The 17,691-nt window shown below is 53.5% G+C and overlaps 8 protein-coding genes across 8 annotated transcripts; 4 read left to right on the forward strand and 4 right to left on the reverse strand.

Annotated features, from left to right (window-relative positions):
• The first annotated feature begins 19 nt into the window (after positions 1-19).
• Positions 20-1,930, forward strand: BKA58DRAFT_380033 (UbiA prenyltransferase family-domain-containing protein). Its single transcript, XM_046169864.1, has one exon. The coding sequence runs from the start codon at positions 227-229 to the stop codon at positions 1,454-1,456; it is 1,230 nt and encodes a 409-aa protein (XP_046027531.1). The 5' UTR covers positions 20-226; the 3' UTR covers positions 1,457-1,930.
• Positions 1,797-2,143, reverse strand: BKA58DRAFT_399753 (uncharacterized protein; the record flags this gene model as incomplete). Its single annotated transcript, XM_046171561.1, has 2 exons — positions 1,797-1,951; positions 1,990-2,143. The coding sequence occupies 2 exons, from the start codon at positions 2,141-2,143 to the stop codon at positions 1,797-1,799; spliced, it is 309 nt and encodes a 102-aa protein (XP_046027532.1).
• A 1,345-nt stretch (positions 2,144-3,488) lies between these two features.
• Positions 3,489-4,809, forward strand: BKA58DRAFT_380034 (retrograde transporter). Its single transcript, XM_046169865.1, has 4 exons — positions 3,489-3,684; positions 3,744-3,758; positions 3,867-4,280; positions 4,359-4,809. The coding sequence occupies exons 1-4, from the start codon at positions 3,628-3,630 to the stop codon at positions 4,473-4,475; spliced, it is 603 nt and encodes a 200-aa protein (XP_046027533.1). The 5' UTR covers positions 3,489-3,627; the 3' UTR covers positions 4,476-4,809.
• A 490-nt stretch (positions 4,810-5,299) lies between these two features.
• Positions 5,300-6,979, reverse strand: BKA58DRAFT_428028 (uncharacterized protein). Its single transcript, XM_046173001.1, has one exon. The coding sequence runs from the start codon at positions 6,724-6,726 to the stop codon at positions 5,584-5,586; it is 1,143 nt and encodes a 380-aa protein (XP_046027534.1). The 5' UTR covers positions 6,727-6,979; the 3' UTR covers positions 5,300-5,583.
• A 160-nt stretch (positions 6,980-7,139) lies between these two features.
• Positions 7,140-7,808, forward strand: BKA58DRAFT_380038 (uncharacterized protein). The gene has a single exon (XM_046169866.1). It carries the CDS (start codon positions 7,275-7,277, stop codon positions 7,785-7,787), a length of 513 nt encoding a protein of 170 aa, XP_046027535.1. The 5' UTR covers positions 7,140-7,274; the 3' UTR covers positions 7,788-7,808.
• On the reverse strand, positions 7,793-9,910 carry BKA58DRAFT_419072 (uncharacterized protein). Its single transcript, XM_046172697.1, has 5 exons — positions 9,585-9,910; positions 9,228-9,384; positions 8,636-8,960; positions 8,299-8,560; positions 7,793-8,236 (listed from the first exon to the last, which is right to left on the reverse strand). The coding sequence occupies exons 1-5, from the start codon at positions 9,771-9,773 to the stop codon at positions 8,171-8,173; spliced, it is 999 nt and encodes a 332-aa protein (XP_046027536.1). The 5' UTR covers positions 9,774-9,910; the 3' UTR covers positions 7,793-8,170.
• A 32-nt stretch (positions 9,911-9,942) lies between these two features.
• BKA58DRAFT_124168 (uncharacterized protein) lies at positions 9,943-11,071 on the forward strand. The gene has a single exon (XM_046164232.1). The coding sequence runs from the start codon at positions 10,234-10,236 to the stop codon at positions 10,714-10,716; it is 483 nt and encodes a 160-aa protein (XP_046027537.1). The 5' UTR covers positions 9,943-10,233; the 3' UTR covers positions 10,717-11,071.
• Positions 11,072-14,466: 3,395 nt separating this feature from the next.
• BKA58DRAFT_380048 (uncharacterized protein) lies at positions 14,467-17,287 on the reverse strand. Its single transcript, XM_046169867.1, has 2 exons — positions 16,836-17,287; positions 14,467-16,785 (listed from the first exon to the last, which is right to left on the reverse strand). Exons 1-2 carry the CDS (start codon positions 17,176-17,178, stop codon positions 14,855-14,857), a joined length of 2,274 nt encoding a protein of 757 aa, XP_046027538.1. The 5' UTR covers positions 17,179-17,287; the 3' UTR covers positions 14,467-14,854.
• Positions 17,288-17,691: the final 404 nt, after the last annotated feature.

Here is a 17,691-nt window from a genome sequence, read left to right on the forward strand (position 1 = left end):
CGTTCCCCACTCACTCACCGTCCCGATTCGGCGCTGGACGGCAGTGACCAAAGTGTCTTTCCCAATTGAGTCTCGAGCCACTCAGCTTGTTTTCGGCATGTTCAGCATAGTCAGTTGGAATTGAGACCCTGCATATCAGTACAGCAAACAGGAGAAAAGTGGCACGCATGCCATTACATGTGAAATTGCAAACACATCTAACCGCCTGAACGACTGAAAGCCGAGTATGACCTTACTACGACTTTATGCAGCGCGGGCTGCGCCGGTGTGTCGGCAATACACTCGGGATCATTCCACATTCCAATCTGCTTGCAGACGAGGGCAACTGTCAACACCTCTGTCACTTGCGAGCTATCGACCGCAAACCACCCAGCTCATCAAGTCAATACGAAAAAACTCGACAAACTTGCAGTCGGGAGTAGCGGCAGCGACAGCATTACAAGATGGACCGTCGAAACCACTTCCCGATTACAAGCCACCAACCACCGGCTTCCTGTCATATCTGCCTCAGAAAGCTGTTCCTTACGGCGAGCTGATGAGATTGGACAAGCCGGCCGGTACATACTACCTCTTCTTTCCTTGCATGTTCAGCACACTTCTAGCTGCAACTATGGCCACCCCTCTCGCTGCACCGTCCGCAGTCATCAGCACAACAGCCCTCTTTTTCACAGGAGCTCTCGTAATGAGAGGCGCCGGATGCACAATTAACGATCTTTGGGACCGCAACCTGGATCCCCATGTCGAACGCACGCGATTACGTCCCATAGCTAGACGAGCAATCACACCCCAGCAGGCTATTGTCTTCCTCGGAGGACAGCTTACGACTGGTTTGGCCGTTCTTCTATCACTCCCATTCGAATGCTTCTGGTACGCAACACCGTCACTTGTTCTCGTTACGCTCTATCCTTTGGCGAAACGGGTAACATACTATCCTCAATTCGTCCTCGGTCTTACGTTCTCTTGGGGTGCGATGATGGGCTTCCCTGCGTTGGGTGTCGACCTGCTAGCGAATCAAGCAGCGCTCACAGCGGCAGCTTGTCTATACGCTAGTAACGTGGCATGGACTGTTCTGTACGACATGATCTATGCACACATGGATATCAAAGATGATGTCAAAGCTGGCATCAAGAGCATTGCCCTCAAGCATGAGAAAGAAACCAAGATGGTGTTGTCGGGTCTGGCCGTTGTTCAGCTCGGTCTATTATCCGCTACCGGAGTCGCAGCAGGCTTAGGACCGGTCTACTTCGTCGGCTCAGTCGGGGGAGCAGCAGCCACCCTAGGAACAATGATCCGACGAGTGAAGCTGAAGGAAGTCAAGAACTGCTGGTGGTGGTTCGTGAATGGTGCATGGTTTACTGGCGGAGCGATCAGTCTGGGTCTCGCAGGAGAGTATGTCGCGCACCTCCTCGGTTGTTATGGTGATGTAGAGGAGGCAAAAAGGTCCATAGCCATTTGAGACTGATTTGTCTGTCGCGTGATGAGATGTGTTTATCATCCGAAGAATAGGTCAGAGCGAACCCAAAAGTCTACGAGTACATTGACGACTCTGTACAGATATCCATGTACCATTACTAGCCACGCTCTCATGACGTGAGGCTCATTACTCGGCAACGCGATTAGATGCGCCTTTCGTACCATACAGACATCGTCGTTCATCACGGTTGTTTCCGCTTTACAAATGAGACCCAGCCAACGCGACATGTCAGTGGATGCTCATTGACTCCTTGTATAAATGCATTTCATGATCGTACTCTTGCCGTATGTTGCAACTCCGTCCCCTCTTTGCACTTTTTCGTCTAGTTGTCGAGCCCCGCCATTGTACGTACCTCGTCCGTTGGAGATTCATAGTAGAGTGGTAAAGACAGCATCGGTTGCAATTCGAAGACAGCGTCATCCCGAATAATCCCACTCGACATTGATTCGGCTTGGGCTTCAATGTCAACTTCGGGGCCTATAAGATTCAGTCGCGTCCCAAAGCTATAGACACACCTCTTGTCAACGTACTGCTTCGTGAGCACGCCAAAATAACACCTCTACAAGCAGAGAAACAGACAGAATCTCGGACATGGAAACCAGCGATCGTCGCGATGATAGCGGCGATACCAAAGATGGCTATAAGGGCGGTTTGAGTAGATTCGGACATGCCGTGGATATGGATGATAGAGAGTCGGTCAAGTAGGTAAAGTGAGGATGTTCACCCCTCAATCGCTGCTCGAGGCGATCAAAGGTGTCGGTATCGTGATCTATACACAAGGTGACAGCAGTAGCTTTATACAGATGCGAAGTGGTGAAGCGGTCAACTTATCTGACCACATGAAAGCCTCAACTCCGAACCAGATAAAATAAATGATACCTCGATCAGACGAAGGCCAAGGTCGTTCGATTCGAGAGATGCTGGTGTCTGGTTGGAAGTACCCGGCATGTGGCGCGATGTTGACCAATGCCAGAATAAGATCGTTACTTGGGTAAAGACCGCCTCACGCATTATCCGGGGCGCTTGATGACGCAAGCCTAGCGATGAGCGTTCCTGAGGCATGCAGAATGTCTCGGAGCTTGGTCTGTAGAACACTCAGAACACAGAGTATGTACAGAACTGTCTGTGTTCGACCATTGTACAGAACATAGTGCAAGAGGATATATATCCAATGCAAAACATGTCCAGCTTTGCAATTCTTGATATTCTTAACAGACGTCATGATACTAACGCCTTCTCTACTCTAGCAATTCAACACACAATAAACGTATTAGGCTTCGGCAATTTTAGTAGATCCTCAAGAAGGTGATGAGTGTGAAGCAAGAGAGAGAGAGAGGGTTTAAGAACAATGTGGGTTCGATTCAAGCTTAAGTGAAGCGGACGGGACAGCTGAAGCGACGATGATGCGAGAGCCGTGGGTAAACGAATGGATCCCAGAGCTCAGAACGCCCTTCAATGAAAACACCACGAATAAGTGAGGCGAAAATTGCACAAACATACATGAATCCATGAAGCAAAAGGAAAGACTTGCAGGTAGTAAGATGCTGTGTCCGGAATGATGCACACATACAAGGCAGCTATAGAAGCCTCTGTCTGAAGGTATACCGTGAATGGTGGAGGAAGAATGAAGCTGCTTCTAGCATGCTTATTCAACCAGGATCAACAAGGCCAACGAAATACACGAGGCGGCTAAGGAGGCGCTGTTTCAATCCATAGGTAATGTTCTGCCACAGGCTTAGCAGACTGAGAGATGCAGACTCAACAGTGCAGGTTAAGATGCTCTCCAAACATGGTGACACGATCTGAAGTTCACTTCTGGAGACCGCGGTACTACACAAGGCATTGGACACAAAATATGTGTCCGCTACTTATGCGATAATAAGTTGTGTAGAGTAGTAGTTTGAAGGTACGATTGATAAAGAAGCGTCGCTATCTCCAGTCCAGGCGTCCCTGCCAAGCTCGGGGTTCTGCCACTGGGGCCCGCCCAGTGACAGCATAGCTCCCCAACTTCCACCTCCAGCTGCGCGCAACATCCCGGCAAGCCTCTGCTACACTTCCGTCTTACTTGCGAAGCCACCTTCTCTTGCTTCGTACAACTCCGAGCTATCCCTCAACGTAGTTTGCGCGCATAACGACACAACTGCGCCACTACAATGGCTTCGCGACTGGTGCTGGTCTTAGGCGACCTCTTCATACCAGACCGAGCTTCAGTATGTCACCACAACGAATCTTCACGATGCTAGACCTCACAAACTTACAGGCTGCATAGGATATACCGGCGAAGGTACGCTTTACCCCCAAATCTATCACGTTCATCATCCGCCATCACCCACTACAACCGCACCCCGTCTCTCGTAGACCTACACGCGCATACGCTTACACAACGATATAGTTCAAGAAACTCCTCGCACCCGGAAAGATCGGCCAAATTCTCTGCCTAGGCAACATAACCGACCGCGAAACCTACGAGTTCCTGCGCGCCATTGCACCCGACCTACAGATTGTAAAAGGCGACTTCGACGTGGAAGCGCCTAATCTCGCCTTATCGAAAGTCGTCACACATGGTAGTCTGCGCATAGGCTTCACACATGGCCACACCATCATACCACCCGGCGATGGCGACAGTCTGCTGATAGCGGCGCGGCAGATGGACGTCGATGTCTTGCTATGGGGCGGCACACACAAGTTCGAGGCGTATGAGATGGAGGGCAAGTTCTTTGTGAATCCCGGGAGTGCGACAGGCGCCATGAGCACGGGGTGGTGGACAGAGGACGAGGATCCCACGCCGAGTTTTGTGTTGATGGATGTGAGTTTACCCAGGTGTTACACAAGGAACAGCAAGCAGCAGAAGGGCGATGAGGGTACCAAGCTAACATGAACCTAGGTCCAAGGCGACGTCCTCGTACTCTACGTTTACCAACTACGCAAAGACGCCGAAGGCAACGAAAATGTCGCAGTGGAGAAGGTGTCGTTCCGGAAAAACGGCGGCGGCGCATCATAGACCAAGGGTATTACGAACCGCGGCTGTCGACGGCTCAAGAACGGATGGACGCATGAACAGAGCGGTTGTGCAAACACCTAGCATGCGCGTGCATGCGTTCACTTCAAGAAATAGAAGCAGTACACAACATATCGCAATGAACATGGACCCCCTCTAGCAATCCAGCCGAGCCAGTTGGCGTCGGACTTCATTCCGCTGTAGTACCGCCTATATACCAAGGATGTCGTGTAATAAACCCCATCATGTACATGTTGTCCGTTACGGCTAGACACTCCATCTTAGTCTGCGCAGATCCCATAACGATAAAAAAGACCCGCAATCATGCATGATGACTTTCAGGCATATTCCGTGTTCCCTATACTGTGCTGTACAACCCCTGAGGGGCATGCAGCAGATGATTGAGCACCCGAACCCCCGATTCTGCTCAGCTGAGACTCATGTCATCATGTCGTCGTTGCCGCTGCTACTCCGCTTTTTTCTGCCTTTGTGCCTTACCCCACATTTCTGTATTCCCGTGGCATGTCACTCTATCCGGTGAGGCTACTTGGGATCTTTTGTGTAGCATTACACGGCGCTTTCAAGCTCTAGAGTCTGACACACCCGAGCCTGAGTCTTGAGGCTGGACGGTCGTGTTCGTCCCGAATGACATGCCGGTTCAATGGGCCAGCCGATGTGATCGTGCTGGTGTGGTGCGGATATGGCATGACGGTACCCGAAACCCCACGCGATCGGTACAGTGGAGCTGGTACATGAAACACTGAGACGTTACATTGTAGCATAGTTTGTGGTGTGTTCCTGTCTGACTGCGTGACTTTGCACAGTATGTTTTCGGAGAGTGGTATGCCCTGACACGCGTATCCTGAGGATACACACTAGCTTGTGACCTGATGTTTTTTTTTTCGATTACGAGTCCCAGATATAGGTAGCCTCAGGTATACCGTCAAGAAGTAGTATACTGTCAAGAAGCAGTATACTACCGCACCGAAACAGACTCCAAAGGCATTCGCTCAGCTTCCATTGTATATCGAGTTTGATTCAACCATAATGTTGTATTGTAGTTCTGCGTACAACTCATCGAAAACCAGTGTCTTCAGACAAAAACACCACCTCAACTATCCCTCTTCTTCAAGACCTCCATAACAGCCCTACCCACCTCCTCAAACAACCCAGGCATACAAGCAATCATACCCCAGTTCCTCTCTCCCGTGATCTTCCTTCCATTTGCGAAATCAATCTGTTCACCTTTGAAGTCGCTGATAACGCCGCCCGCTTCCTGGAAAAGGAGGTGGCCACCAGCATGATCCCAGATGTAAGTAAAGCGGTCTTTAGTCTTAGGGATGCGCACCATGGCATCCGCAGCTCCCAGTGTAAGAGCAACGTATTTCATCTGCTGAGACCAGAGGATGGTGCCTGGCCATTGAGCACCGAGCGTGGTAGCAACGGCGTTGTGTTCGGGTTGGGAGAGAGATGTCTTGCCTAGCGTTGCTTCGACAAAGTTTAGTTCTGAAGGTTTCTTTTGGGGAAGCGTAGTCCGGTCTACGTGGCGGGGTTCTCCGAATCCAGCGGATAAGGAACTGTTCATAGAGCGGATAAAGGTCCCTTGTCCCTTGACGGCGGAGAGTATGACGCCAAAGCCATCTTTGTCGACTTGGTCCTCGTGGATCGCTGTTTGGCCCAGTTCCCCTTGGATGGGGAAAGCGAGGTTGGGACACGCAATGACACCGACTTGCTGTACGCCATCAACTAGCAAACACAGACAAACTGCGTACTGCTGGCCCTGCATAAACGTCGCTGTACCATCCACGGGGTCCATAACCCATGTTCGGCCTCTTCTGGTGATTTCCCCTTTACCACCCCTATCAATGAGCTCGAACATCTCTTCCTTACTTTTCGGGAAAGCCAGCTCCTCCTTCTGGACAGAGTTTCCGTCCCCCTTCTCGTTCTCGGAGCCACCTGCGTGAGTCTCGTCCTTCGCCTGTTGCACGAGCTGCCAGACACGATCAGCAAGTGTCTCGTTCTGACGCAATGCATCAGCGCTTTCCTCGCCCAGGAATGCGTCTGTTGGATACACGGCACGCAAGGCGGATATCAGGAGAGCTTGAGCGGCGAAATCCGCAATGGTCACGGGACTGTCATCTGCCTTTGTCTCCGCAGACACGTTGTTGGATAGGCTCCGGAGAACGGATTTGGTGAGCAATGAGGCCCGGTGTACGGCTTGCAAAGCGAGGCGAAGCTCGGCGGAGTAGGCCATGACGGATATCGGGTGATTTTTGGGAGCGATTGCGTGATGAATGTTGTACTGTAGTCGTCTTCTGGTGAAGATTTCGCAGTATTAGTCTAAATGAGGTGATGAAACAGTTTTGGCAAGCTACTAGCAAGCGCATAGTAAGCGAGGCTAATGGAGCGCTCCACGCGCATTGCGTTTGCAGTACCATGGCTACAAACATGAGGCTCGACGATATCGCCAACGTCGACAGGCCAAAGAGAAGCCTGGAGTCTTCCCCAGGAGGCGCAACACATGCAAGAGTCATTCGTGGCTGAATGTTAACGGCATAAACGACGAGGCTCGAGTCATGCCGCTAGCTCGGTTCCGGTTGATTTGAGAGCACGGAAACCTGGCGGTCCGACCCAAACCTGGACGAAGCTCGTTTATTCTAGCTTGTACTTAGATGAATTAAGCCCTAAGATTTTTGCTGTATTTTGGTTTATAGACAGGAGCCAGCGTCTACCTTAGAGTTAGACTACAGTTTGGAAATCACGAGTCCCTTGCCGAGTGCGGCGTCGTGCATCACCAGACACATGGAAACTTTGGTAGGTTTGACGGCGCCACTCCGACTCCTCCCGCAAAGGGAGGCCCTTCCAGTACCAGCGACGGGCAACCGCCGGGAAACACACATCGTTGGGAAAAGCCCAGTCGCGGTCGACCCGCCAACAAAACGGGCCGATGTCTCGGGAGAGTGCCAAACTCGGGAGATAACCACCAGGTTCAAGCGAGCAACGAGGCGAGGCTGCTCATTATCGAATCTAGAGTCGGTTGGTGCTCCGTGCCGCGTTCACGATAGATTAATGGCGCCTGTCTTCGAGTTACATAACGTGTATTCGCCTGCTGCTCGAGAGATGTTGCCTGCTAGATGGTGCAGGTCGCGTCTCGCAAGGTCCTTCGAGTGGTCTGGGATTCTGCATCCCGAAGGTCCCCATAGTGTTGCAGATGTTGGCAATGATGGGGAACAGGTACATGAGACACACGAATATTGGACAAGCCGCGGCCTGCATCATCTTGCAGCTGGGGCGCGTAAACGATGCACAGCATAGTCAATGGGGAATCGAGTGGTGCTATACTCTAGCATATATGAAGTCTGGATGCCTTCGATGCATCACGTTGTGCTATATCGTTGATCAAAGCTGCCTATACCTTGCGAGTGCATCATCGATGCATACTTGTTGAGGATTATGTGCAACGCTGTATTGTTTGTTGAGGCTAACAGCCGTTTCGAGGGCACTGCGATGCAGCGCATGGCCCGCTCTCTGGCAATGTCGCCATCTTTCGCAATCACAAAGTACGTGCGGTTATTGTGGGGAGGGGCATCTTTCACGGGCCACATCTGTTTTTGGGTACCGCATTGGTCGCGCTGCTGTAATTGCACCCGTGATTGATTGCAGTATCATGAATCGCGCGTCATGGTAAAGGAGGCACACTAGAGAAGTTGAATTTCAAGGGACCTCGTTAACCGCGAGGATCTTGCGATAAGACCAAACCGTTCCTGCAGAAAGCCTGTAAGTATCAGAGAGTTCCCTTGGTGGCTTGGTTAGGGCCATGTCGTACAGGAACCTTGGAAAAAGCAGCGTGGGGGCTGTCTCTGTGGCAGGTCATGCAGGTTGCTCGTGTTGGAGCACGTCGGCCAAGTGACTTGCAGCTGAGGGCGGCTTCGTCATTCGTCCGACTGGACATGGACACTGTGAAGGCTGCAGCCACTTGCAGGACGTATGCTTTGGTAGGATTGCGGTGGCCTGCACCGAGCGTCTTATCTCGCTTGGTGTGGCAGGGTGGTCGAGCTGGAGAAGCTGGAAGAGTACTGCTCTGCACACTGCACAGATTGCGCAAGCCATGGGCAGTTAGACGAACAAGCGAACATGCGTTCCTGCTACCGTTGGATACTTACTTCGCCCTCGCCGGCGCCCGATGGGGGCAGCAAGCCATGACCAAGAGTCCAGGTCGGTCTGCTCCTGACTTTTTAGGGAAAAGAGGCTTGAGGCGCTCAGCAAGAAGCGAAGCGTCAAGGGCCTTCCAGGCGCGTGTGTGGACATCGGAATAGGCATAGAGCCGCGCGGAAATTGAAGAGGAGTTGTGTTGAGGAATTGTGAAAGGGCTCAGCAGGCGGCAGTTCTGGGGGTGGTGTGTCGTGCATAGTGTTGAAGATCGCCGCTGCGACCCGTAGCCGTACTCCCGTATGTGGAAGAGAGTGGTTTGCAAGCCAAAGATAACGTCTTGGATCAAGGTTGTTTGTGATTAGGCATGCGCGTGCAAAACAAGACACTTGGTCTGGACTAGCAGCATAGTCAGGACGAGATGGTGTGCGTTTCTGTCCGTCGCCACGAGGATCAATATGGTTCCTCAGCACTCGGTGTGCCAGATGGACGGCTTACGGAAGGCGGCTGGCGTAAGAGGCAGAATTTGACTTGGGTGCAGGGCTGAGCGTGAGACAGAAAGCTAGCGCGTGCGAATAATGGCTCTGCGGAGGCGTCTGTTATCACCGAAGATAGCGAAAAGCGGGCCTAACGCTGGGGCAAGCGATTCGGCTATTGGAGTGGATGGCAGCATGGGATTGGGAGAGGGACAGGGAGGGAGCTCATGACTGCTGAAACCGATAACTGGTCCGCCGCCATATCGCTGGAAGAGGAAGCCTCGTACCTAGATTCGCACGTCAGTCATCTGCGCGTCCGGCGCAGGGCCGGGCAGATGACTAGCGAGGGGATTCCGTCATGGAGCGACGTTTTGGCGTCGCGCTGCTATCACGCAACTCGGGCGGAGGGTGGTGGGTGGTGTCACCAGATGGAGCGACTATCACTACGCAAGCCGGCTACGACTGCCCCCGCGGCCGAAAATCCTACGCTGCGCTGGCTGCAGCATCGAGCAGCGCCGTAAGGGTCGTCGTTCGCTGCAGGCAGGCCGGGAGAGCGAATAGCGAGGGCAGCGGGCGAGCATGCTGGCAGCACAGCACCTTGGTGGCCAAGACGCAGCGTGCAGGTGGAGAGGGATCGCACTGGACCTGTTCGCCGGAGGGCGCTAGGCTGGCGCATGGGTGCGTGGTGCAGGTGCTGGTACTGAGGGGTGCGGGCTTACAGCGCTTCGAACAAATATTGGTATTGTGGAGAGGCGACAGGGGTGCGTCTCCCGTGGACCCTGCCACCCAAGCCTGCTAGGGTGGTCGGTGGTCAGCCGTGAAGTGCCTGAGCGCGACTTAAGTATATGGGGCTCATCCTCCCGCTGCTCCACACGGTCCTGCCGCTCACGAACTCTTAACCACCTCATGACTCCCACTTGAGACTACTTTAATTCCACTCACCCATACCAACACTCAACCCCGATATCATCTCCACCGACATCATCTCCACCGACATCATCTCCACCGACATCATCTCCACCGACATCATCTCCACCGACATCATCTCCACCGACATCATCTCCACCGACATCATCTCGTTGGCGGCTATACCATCTTCACCACCACCACCACTACTTCACCAACACACACTCGCAATGGCTTCCCAGATGGAGTGCTTCAACGACTTCTGCCTGTCCTGCGACCGCCAAATCGCCGAAAACGGCGTCTACTGCTCCCAATCGTGCCGCCTAGTCGACATGGAGCGGGCCGGCAGCACAGCACAAGCACCCTCGCAACTGTCATCTTCCGCTTCGTCCTCGTCCTCGTCCAACAACGGCTTCTACCTCGCCCCTGCAATCAACTTCTCCGCATACAAGGGAGCCTCGAGTTCACAAGTGCCACCATCGAGCCCGTACCACTACTACCCAACCGCAAATGGCAGCTACTTCGCACCACCAACCGCAACCAGGCCCTCCCCACAGCGCAGCCTGACGCCCTCGTCGTCACGATCATCTCTAGCCTCGTCATCTTCCCAGTCCCAGTCCGGCATCTCGCAACAAGCGGCAACCCAACTCAACAGCTACATGCGATCCTTTGACCAAACACGCGACGTCAAGAGGCGGTACACGCAGTACTAGACTTGCTCGCAAGTCCGTTGCTTTTGGAGTTTGGTTTCACGACAATTACGACACCCGACCAAGACGTCTTGTCTTCGTTTCGGTTTCTCTCTGTTCTCTTGTATTTTGCATCAGTCTCGGACCTTGGGGGTCGAGACTGGCATGGGTCCACGGAGTACACCTGCATATCCACCACCGCTGCTCTGCCTTCTAGTTTTGTATCCTTTCCTTTGTTGACATACGTGGACGCGGTGTACGATTAAAAGTATTTATATATCCCCTCGGTGTATTGGGGTCTTTGTTACGAGCATCTTGCCCCGGCGTGGGTGGGTGACTGGGGTCACTCTGCACATGCGATTGCATCACGGCCACTGTGGTCAGGACGGCTGGGAATTCCTCTCACTCGGCCGGCGTTGAATGTCACGCCTGTTTTCGCTCTAGCTATAGCGTAGTAGTAGCTGTCTCAAATGGACGCAACGGCCATGGGCATAGACTCATGGCGACAAGACACAAACTTTTTGCCTCTGCTCCACTTGCTCTCGGTGATACTCAGATGACAGCCTCGCGCAACCACCTGTCCAACCCCATCATGTCTCACTATGGGCGCAGATCGCGCCAACCCCTCACCAACACGTGACGGGCACCCTTTGGCACAGTGTTTGGCTCGAGATAAGCACAAGCCTCTTCAGACGTGCACAGATGAGACACGGCCGGGCCCAGTGCGTCGTCTCTATATATTCCCGTGGCGCTTTAGAGTTTGCATGTTGCGCAGTACGTGGTCAGAGTGGGAGCATGAGGCACGGCTGGCCTTTCCACCGGTATGCCTTTGGCTGTGCGACGCTCGCCAGGAAGAATTTTCACAGACTTCAGGCATGATCCAGAGCCAGCCACACTCAACAGTGTTCGCAGCAAGTGATCGCTGGTGGCGATAAACACCGAGCAGACACACATGGACGCTGTTGAGAGGTCCACGGGTTCCACCAGGCAGGAAGCACCCACTTGGTCGCAGCGCCCTTGCCTTGGGTATGGGCAGAGGGCCCTCCACGACTTCAAACACCAACCTGCATGCCCACGGCCGTGTCCGGGGCATGCCATTGGCGACTCGTGCTGCAGGTGGGCATGCTTCTGCTTGGCTTCTCCGCATTTCTGTGTGAACGGGCCGTAGCTTGCCATGGGTACCTACCGGTGACAGGGCTCATCCCGCCAGTCGTTATGCGAGCTGCGCGCAGCAAAAAGCAACTTGTCCCACGGTTCGTCATGCGGCATTTGCAAAGGTGAGGGGAAGTCACGATGGCGCAACGTGGCCAGCCATGCTCGCGTTGCCTGTTTCGTCATGTCGTCTGTCGTCCTGGTGCAGGTGCGCATTTGTCACGGCAGAGCCCGACTGCCGCCTCATCGAAGAATTTTTCCAACTGCTCAGGCAGCGCCTTGACGCTCTCACGGTCCTCTTCCGCCATGCCAGCTCATCCGGCTCCACTTCGCAAGCGAGCCCCAAGATTAGTTGTCAACACTTTGTGCAACTTTGCCCTTCGATGTCCGTCCAGGCCATGGCGAGACGACGGCATCCTGCTACTCCGATCGTTAGGTCATCGCTGCGTGTGCGACATGCGACCAACACGGCTCGAACGACATGAACGCAGCCATCTCAAACTTACACCACTCACAGCTCACCTCGCTTACACTTAGGGCATGGTGAGCTGTTCCGAGATCCGACGACTTCACAGAATTGACAACCGCCACGGGCCGCGTCAAACATTCCCAAATACCTCATGCTCGTCCAAAGGACCGTATTGGTCGCTGTTTTGCACCCATACATCATACTGGGTTCCCCTTCCGGTTGCGATGGCAGCTAAGGGTGCAGCCGCTACGGTAAGGTTAGGTCCGGATCTTCAGGCATCCAGCCAAAAACCACGGGTTGAGAAGGCTCGGAGACAACGAACAACTCCCCGACATACCTTCGGAGTTGCACAATGCTTTGTTGAGCCTCCTCGAGACTCCTGAGCCTAGCTTCGCTACCAGAGTGTGACCAAAAGCAAAATGGCTTCACCAAACATCAATGACTGGTTCTCCTCGCCTATGTGCAGATTGCCCGCGATCTCCGAGGATCATCACGGAAAAGTGTGACGACGCACTCAAAATCGTCTCTCGCTTGCCATGAGACTTCGCTTGGAAGCTATTGAATACATCTCGCTATTGCGCAAGCTCCGCGCCAGAATTGGAAACCGATCCAGACTGTTGTTGTAGCACGCTGATCATCAATAACCTGGTGAGAGCCTAATGTTTGGCTGAACAGCGGGAGACCTTCAAGTCACAGACGCAGGAGTGATCTCCTTCTACATAGCATCTGGACCCTAATCGCGCGATGCAAGGGACCGACCGCTGACATTCCATCATCCACACCCTGAGACCATGACAATTTCAGAATTGACTCGCAACGAAATGCAAGCACGCACATGTCGCCCCAAAAGGCAGGCAGGCGGGAATGCGCGTGCAATCTGTCAGTGTCAAGCGTCATCAATATTGTCAAGATCTGGCGGGAATCAAATCCAACCTATCATGCATTCTCGCTTATCGAGCTATCTCTGATCGGCGCATGTGCCGTTCAGGAACACAGATCCATCACACGTCCTTTCGGATCGTGCCAGATTGGGGATTCAGTTTCAGTCATTCGGGCCATTATCCTTTGCCAGCAGTTCCTGGCCGTGGGCAAAGCCTCGGGCAAGAAGACAACTGACTCGGCATTGGGCTGGTATGAAGCGCACGATAGCGTCACGAAAATTCCCAAATGGCCGCGAACCGCACGCCGCGGACCTCGCGCTTGACTCGTACAGACAAGATCTGGCGGCACGTAGCTCCATCACCTGCGGGGTTGCTCGGTACGCGCCGACACGATCAGATCTCGATACTTCAAGGTACCCCTTGTGGTATCTGGACATTTGGCGAGTACCCGCGAGCTAGAAGCTTTTGTTTGACACACACACATGAGGTTGCATTCCCAAAAGTTAAGGCGTAGACTGGGTCTCAACGTCTCTGGTTGTTCTCCCTCACTTCCTTGACACGCCGGACGCAACGATGCGGCTGAAGGTGCCGCTGCGACCCACGTGGACGCAAGATCGAAGGGATCGCGCGGCACCATCACAATGTCGCACAAGTCAATGCCTATCGCACATTCGCCTGTCTATCATATGCCAATCAGTCTGCGCGGGATGTCGAGCCAGATCAGGAGCGTGCCGAGTCAGTCGATTCCACGGCACTTGTACCCGCGACGAATCGTGACTTCTGCATGATGCATTCGCATAGTACAAAAGATGCCCAATTTCCGAGCATCTCAACACAGTGACGTTATGGGACGGACTTCCTGCCATGTGCACAAACGAGCGGCAGGGGACTCCGCCCAATACCAGACCGTCGGGCAGCGGCCGTGGTGGCAACCGGACGCTTGAGGATAGTGTCTTGGATGAGTATGCATTGCCGCTCAACGATGATGCTGCCTCACTAAAGTCAAATCACAAGAACCTTGGAAGTAATTTTGCTGCTAAAGCCGCGTGGGATGGTAAGGCCCGACTCTGTGGCGCTAATTGGAGATCCAAAGAGCAAGACGTGCAAGTACATGTGCCGAGGCAAGCGCTGAAAAACACACAACGGCATTAGACTCTGTAAAGAGTTTTCATGGCCAGCTGAGACTTCTCGAATGCTGTTGTCAGGGGTAAGTCAGAGATGTCAAAGTTTGAGGGCCAGACCTTGGAACCAGGAACCTTAGATTGGCAGATTGGAGGACACAAAACACATGTTGAACGTTTGAAGCTAAAACTCGAAGATTGGTCGCTCGAAATTGTAAGTTGTTGAATGATATAAGAGCAGAGCATTGGTGCAGCCCTGAAAACGAAACACGTCGGGTCTGATCTGAATCCAACCCTGATCTCCATCTGGCCAAGGAAAAGACGAGATGCAATCGCCGTGCTTTCAACTCCAAAGAAAACCCTCCAGTCGACCATCGGAAGACGAGGTAATGACAGTTGATAGCGCCAAAGAAAAGATGAACCCACCCTAGCAAGAAGTAAGAAGAGACCTGGAGAGTATACCAACACCCTTCATATCCAAGACACCAACCATAATCTCTGAATAAGAAGTTGGATCAGAAACACACGTCGCAAAACATTCAAACACCCATCAACTTCTTCCTTTGCCTCTCGGCCCACTCTCTGCTCGCGATACGACCTCTCTCAGCAGCTTCCGCTCGGGCTCGCTTAGCAGCTTCTTCCTTCTCTCGCCTCTCTCGCTCACGGGCTTCTTTCTCCATGCGGTCGCGGTTGAAAACTTCCCTGCCTTTGACTTTCTGTTGCGCGGCGTCGACGGGCGTGACGACAGCCTTGGGAACGATAACACTGTTGCGATTTGCCGAGGAAGTCGATGTAGAGCGGGATTGAGACAGAGGTTGCGACAGAGACATGCTGCTGCGCTTGCTAGCCAGCGAAGGTGCACGTTGAGCTTGTTGCTGTGGCTGTGGCTGTGGTGCTTGTTGTGGTTGAGGTGGCGCAATGGTAACACATGGTTGTTGTCTGATAGGGACGGTCACTGGCTTGCGCACTGGTGCTTGTCGTGCCTTGAGCGCAGCCTCTTTCTTTGCTGCTTCCGCTTCTTCCATTCGCTTCAGACGCTCTTCCTTCTTAATCCTTAACTTCTCAGCGACGGCCGAACCAGGGAGCTCGAAAGTCGCCTTCGTCAGTGCTTTCGTCGACTTTGCATGGGGAGCCATGTTGATGCTAACAGGACGCTGCTTAGATGCCATGCTGATGCTGACAGGACGCTGCTTAGGTGCCGGTTGTGGAGGTGCTTCGGCTTCCCTCTTCAGACGCTCCTCTTTTTGTGCCTTGAGCTTCTCAGCGATTCTTTCGCCAGGGAGTTGGAACGCAGGTTTCGTCAAGGGCTTATCGGATTTCGGTGGAGGAGGCATGCTAATAGGTCGTGGTTTGCGAACCACGCCCTCTGTCTCTCTCTTCTGTCGCTCCTCCTTTTGGGCCTTCAATTTGGCTACCACATCGTTACTTGAAAGCTGGAAGGTGGCCTTTGTGGGTGCGCGGCCCTTGGGTGGTGGTGCAGGTGTGGGGAACGATACACTGATCGGCCGGCGTTTTGAGGCAAGGTAATCTACTGTATCAGTGGAATCTACTCTACCATCTTTGTTAGGCGCTGTGCGGACACTGGATGCGCGAGCCATCGAAGACTTCACTGGCTTCATGCTCTTAGGAGCAGCAACACTCGGTGTCCTCGATAGCTTGGCAGCAGGCGCAGGCACTGGCCCTTTCCCGAGTGTCTTCGATCGCATCGTCTGTGTGGCAGCTGCTTTTGGGAACTCTGCCTTGTGAGGTGACATCACTTCATTCGAATGGTTGAAGCTGGTGACTGAGGTCACATTCTCCAGTGCCTCCTCTAGCGCATCAATGGCCTCAAACGACTCTTCCAGACGCATCGGTGATTTCGAGGGACTGCGCGACGCCCGTCGGCTGGAAGTATGGCTCCTGAGTGGTGTTACAGCATCTTCGCTGGACATCTCGGCTACAAGTGACTTTGGCTCCGGTTCAGAGCTCATTTCGACTGAGGGTGCGGGGACTTCAGTGTCAGCTTCAGGCTCTTGATTCTCAGACGAATCCTCAGTCGCTGTTGCCTTGACGGGTTGCTCCTCGCCATTGGGCTCGTCGATCCGTGGCACTGATGTGGTATGTTTTGTCTCTACAGTCTCGGTAATCTCTCGAGGCGCTTCCTCCACCTCCAGCATGGACTCATTTTGCGCTTCCTCCACAGGTTCCATTGTAGCTGGCGCTTCAACCTGCTGTGGGGGGCTCTCAACCTGCGCTTCTTCTGCGCCTGTTGTTGCATCTTCAGACGAAGTCTCCTCAGGCGCATGTGCTTCCACAGTCGTTCCCGCGGTCGAAGGCACCTCCTCTGCAACTGGCGCTGGTTCTGGCTCTTGTGATTGGGCGCTGAACTTCGCTTGTTTCGCTTCCTCCTCCTGCATAGCCAGTTGTCGGCGTGTCAATCGCGGCGCTGGAGTCACGGGTCGCTCGGTGATTGCGGGGGCTTCTGAGGCTCCTGTTCGCCATTAGTCCACGGTTGTTGGTCTGGAGCGGCTGCGAACTCACCATCGGAAGTGTCTTTAGAAACATCGTCGCCAGTTGGTTCGTTCGTGTGCGCTTCACTTGCGGCTTGCTCCTCTTCAGGTGCGGCTCCGGTCTGCTCCTCTTCCTCCTCCTCAGCCGCTTTGCCCTTCTTTCCCTTTTTCGCACGGCCTTTGCCTTTTGCCTTTCTTCCTGGAGTCTTTGCGGGAGTCTTTGCGGGTGTTTTCGGGACTGATTCCTCGTCATCGTAGCGGGTCTGCTTGGGCGACGCATTTGAGGAAATTTGATTTAAGGGTGCACGCTCGGTCGCGTCGGTCGCATCATCGTTGCCCTGTTGGGCGCGGGCGCGTGTGACACGCATCGACATATTTAAGGCGTCAGATAGATTGTGTCGTATAATTGTATCGAGCTGTCTATGCGCTGCTAGGATGCATTGATAGCGAAGTGGTATCGTGTTGACGCTCAAGTGTTGATGCTGCACGAGAGTGGGCCCGATCATAACAAACATCCCTACCGAGAAGGTGCCCACGCCGGCCGTTTCTCGCGGGCACGTGACGAGCGCCTGTTCACCCGCCACGCGACCGAATCGCGGACCCGTTGCACCCCACGATTCAGCAACTCCCGGGTCCGCATCCGTGCGTGTAGAGGTGTCTTTTCGTTCCGTAAATTTATGAGCGGCCATTCATAGACCCCTTATTTGCCAATCGCATCTCCAAATTTCTTCCCAGTCTCTCATTACTATCAGTAACTAATTTTCTTTTCTCTGACGCGTCCTCGTCTCCTAAACACGAACAAGTACGCACATTGTCGCAATTGGCATAACGCAGCAACCGTTCGTGTCTATCAAAGCCACTTTCATCCATCGCGCGTCTCCGATCAC

This window comes from Alternaria rosae, assembly GCF_020736505.1.
Source record: "Alternaria rosae strain MPI-PUGE-AT-0040 chromosome Unknown BKA58scaffold_3, whole genome shotgun sequence".
NCBI classification, from domain to species: Eukaryota; Fungi; Ascomycota; class Dothideomycetes; order Pleosporales; family Pleosporaceae; genus Alternaria; species Alternaria rosae.

What these genes read in the sequence shown, in the direction of transcription:
- BKA58DRAFT_380034 (XM_046169865.1), top strand. Translation starts at nt 3,628, where the DNA reads ATGGCTTCGCGACTGGTGCTGGTCTTAGGCGACCTCTTCATACCAGAC. An exon ending in CGAGTTTTGTGTTGATGGAT is followed by an intron (nt 4,281 to 4,358) that starts GTGAGTTTACCC and finishes ACATGAACCTAG; the next exon opens with GTCCAAGGCGACGTCCTCGT.
- BKA58DRAFT_380048 (XM_046169867.1), bottom strand. Translation starts at nt 17,178, where the DNA reads ATGTCGATGCGTGTCACACGCGCCCGCGCCCAACAGGGCAACGATGAT. An exon ending in TTCTAAAGACACTTCCGATG is followed by an intron (nt 16,786 to 16,835) that starts GTGAGTTCGCAG and finishes AATGGCGAACAG; the next exon opens with GAGCCTCAGAAGCCCCCGCA.
- BKA58DRAFT_380033 (XM_046169864.1), top strand. Translation starts at nt 227, where the DNA reads ATGACCTTACTACGACTTTATGCAGCGCGGGCTGCGCCGGTGTGTCGG.
- BKA58DRAFT_124168 (XM_046164232.1), top strand. Translation starts at nt 10,234, where the DNA reads ATGGCTTCCCAGATGGAGTGCTTCAACGACTTCTGCCTGTCCTGCGAC.
- BKA58DRAFT_419072 (XM_046172697.1), bottom strand. Translation starts at nt 9,773, where the DNA reads ATGCGCCAGCCTAGCGCCCTCCGGCGAACAGGTCCAGTGCGATCCCTC. An exon ending in GATGCTGCAGCCAGCGCAGC is followed by an intron (nt 9,385 to 9,584) that starts GTAGGATTTTCG and finishes GTGCGAATCTAG; the next exon opens with GTACGAGGCTTCCTCTTCCA. An exon ending in CTGCTTTTTCCAAGGTTCCT is followed by an intron (nt 8,237 to 8,298) that starts GTACGACATGGC and finishes GGCTTTCTGCAG; the next exon opens with GAACGGTTTGGTCTTATCGC.
- BKA58DRAFT_428028 (XM_046173001.1), bottom strand. Translation starts at nt 6,726, where the DNA reads ATGGCCTACTCCGCCGAGCTTCGCCTCGCTTTGCAAGCCGTACACCGG.
- BKA58DRAFT_380038 (XM_046169866.1), top strand. Translation starts at nt 7,275, where the DNA reads ATGGAAACTTTGGTAGGTTTGACGGCGCCACTCCGACTCCTCCCGCAA.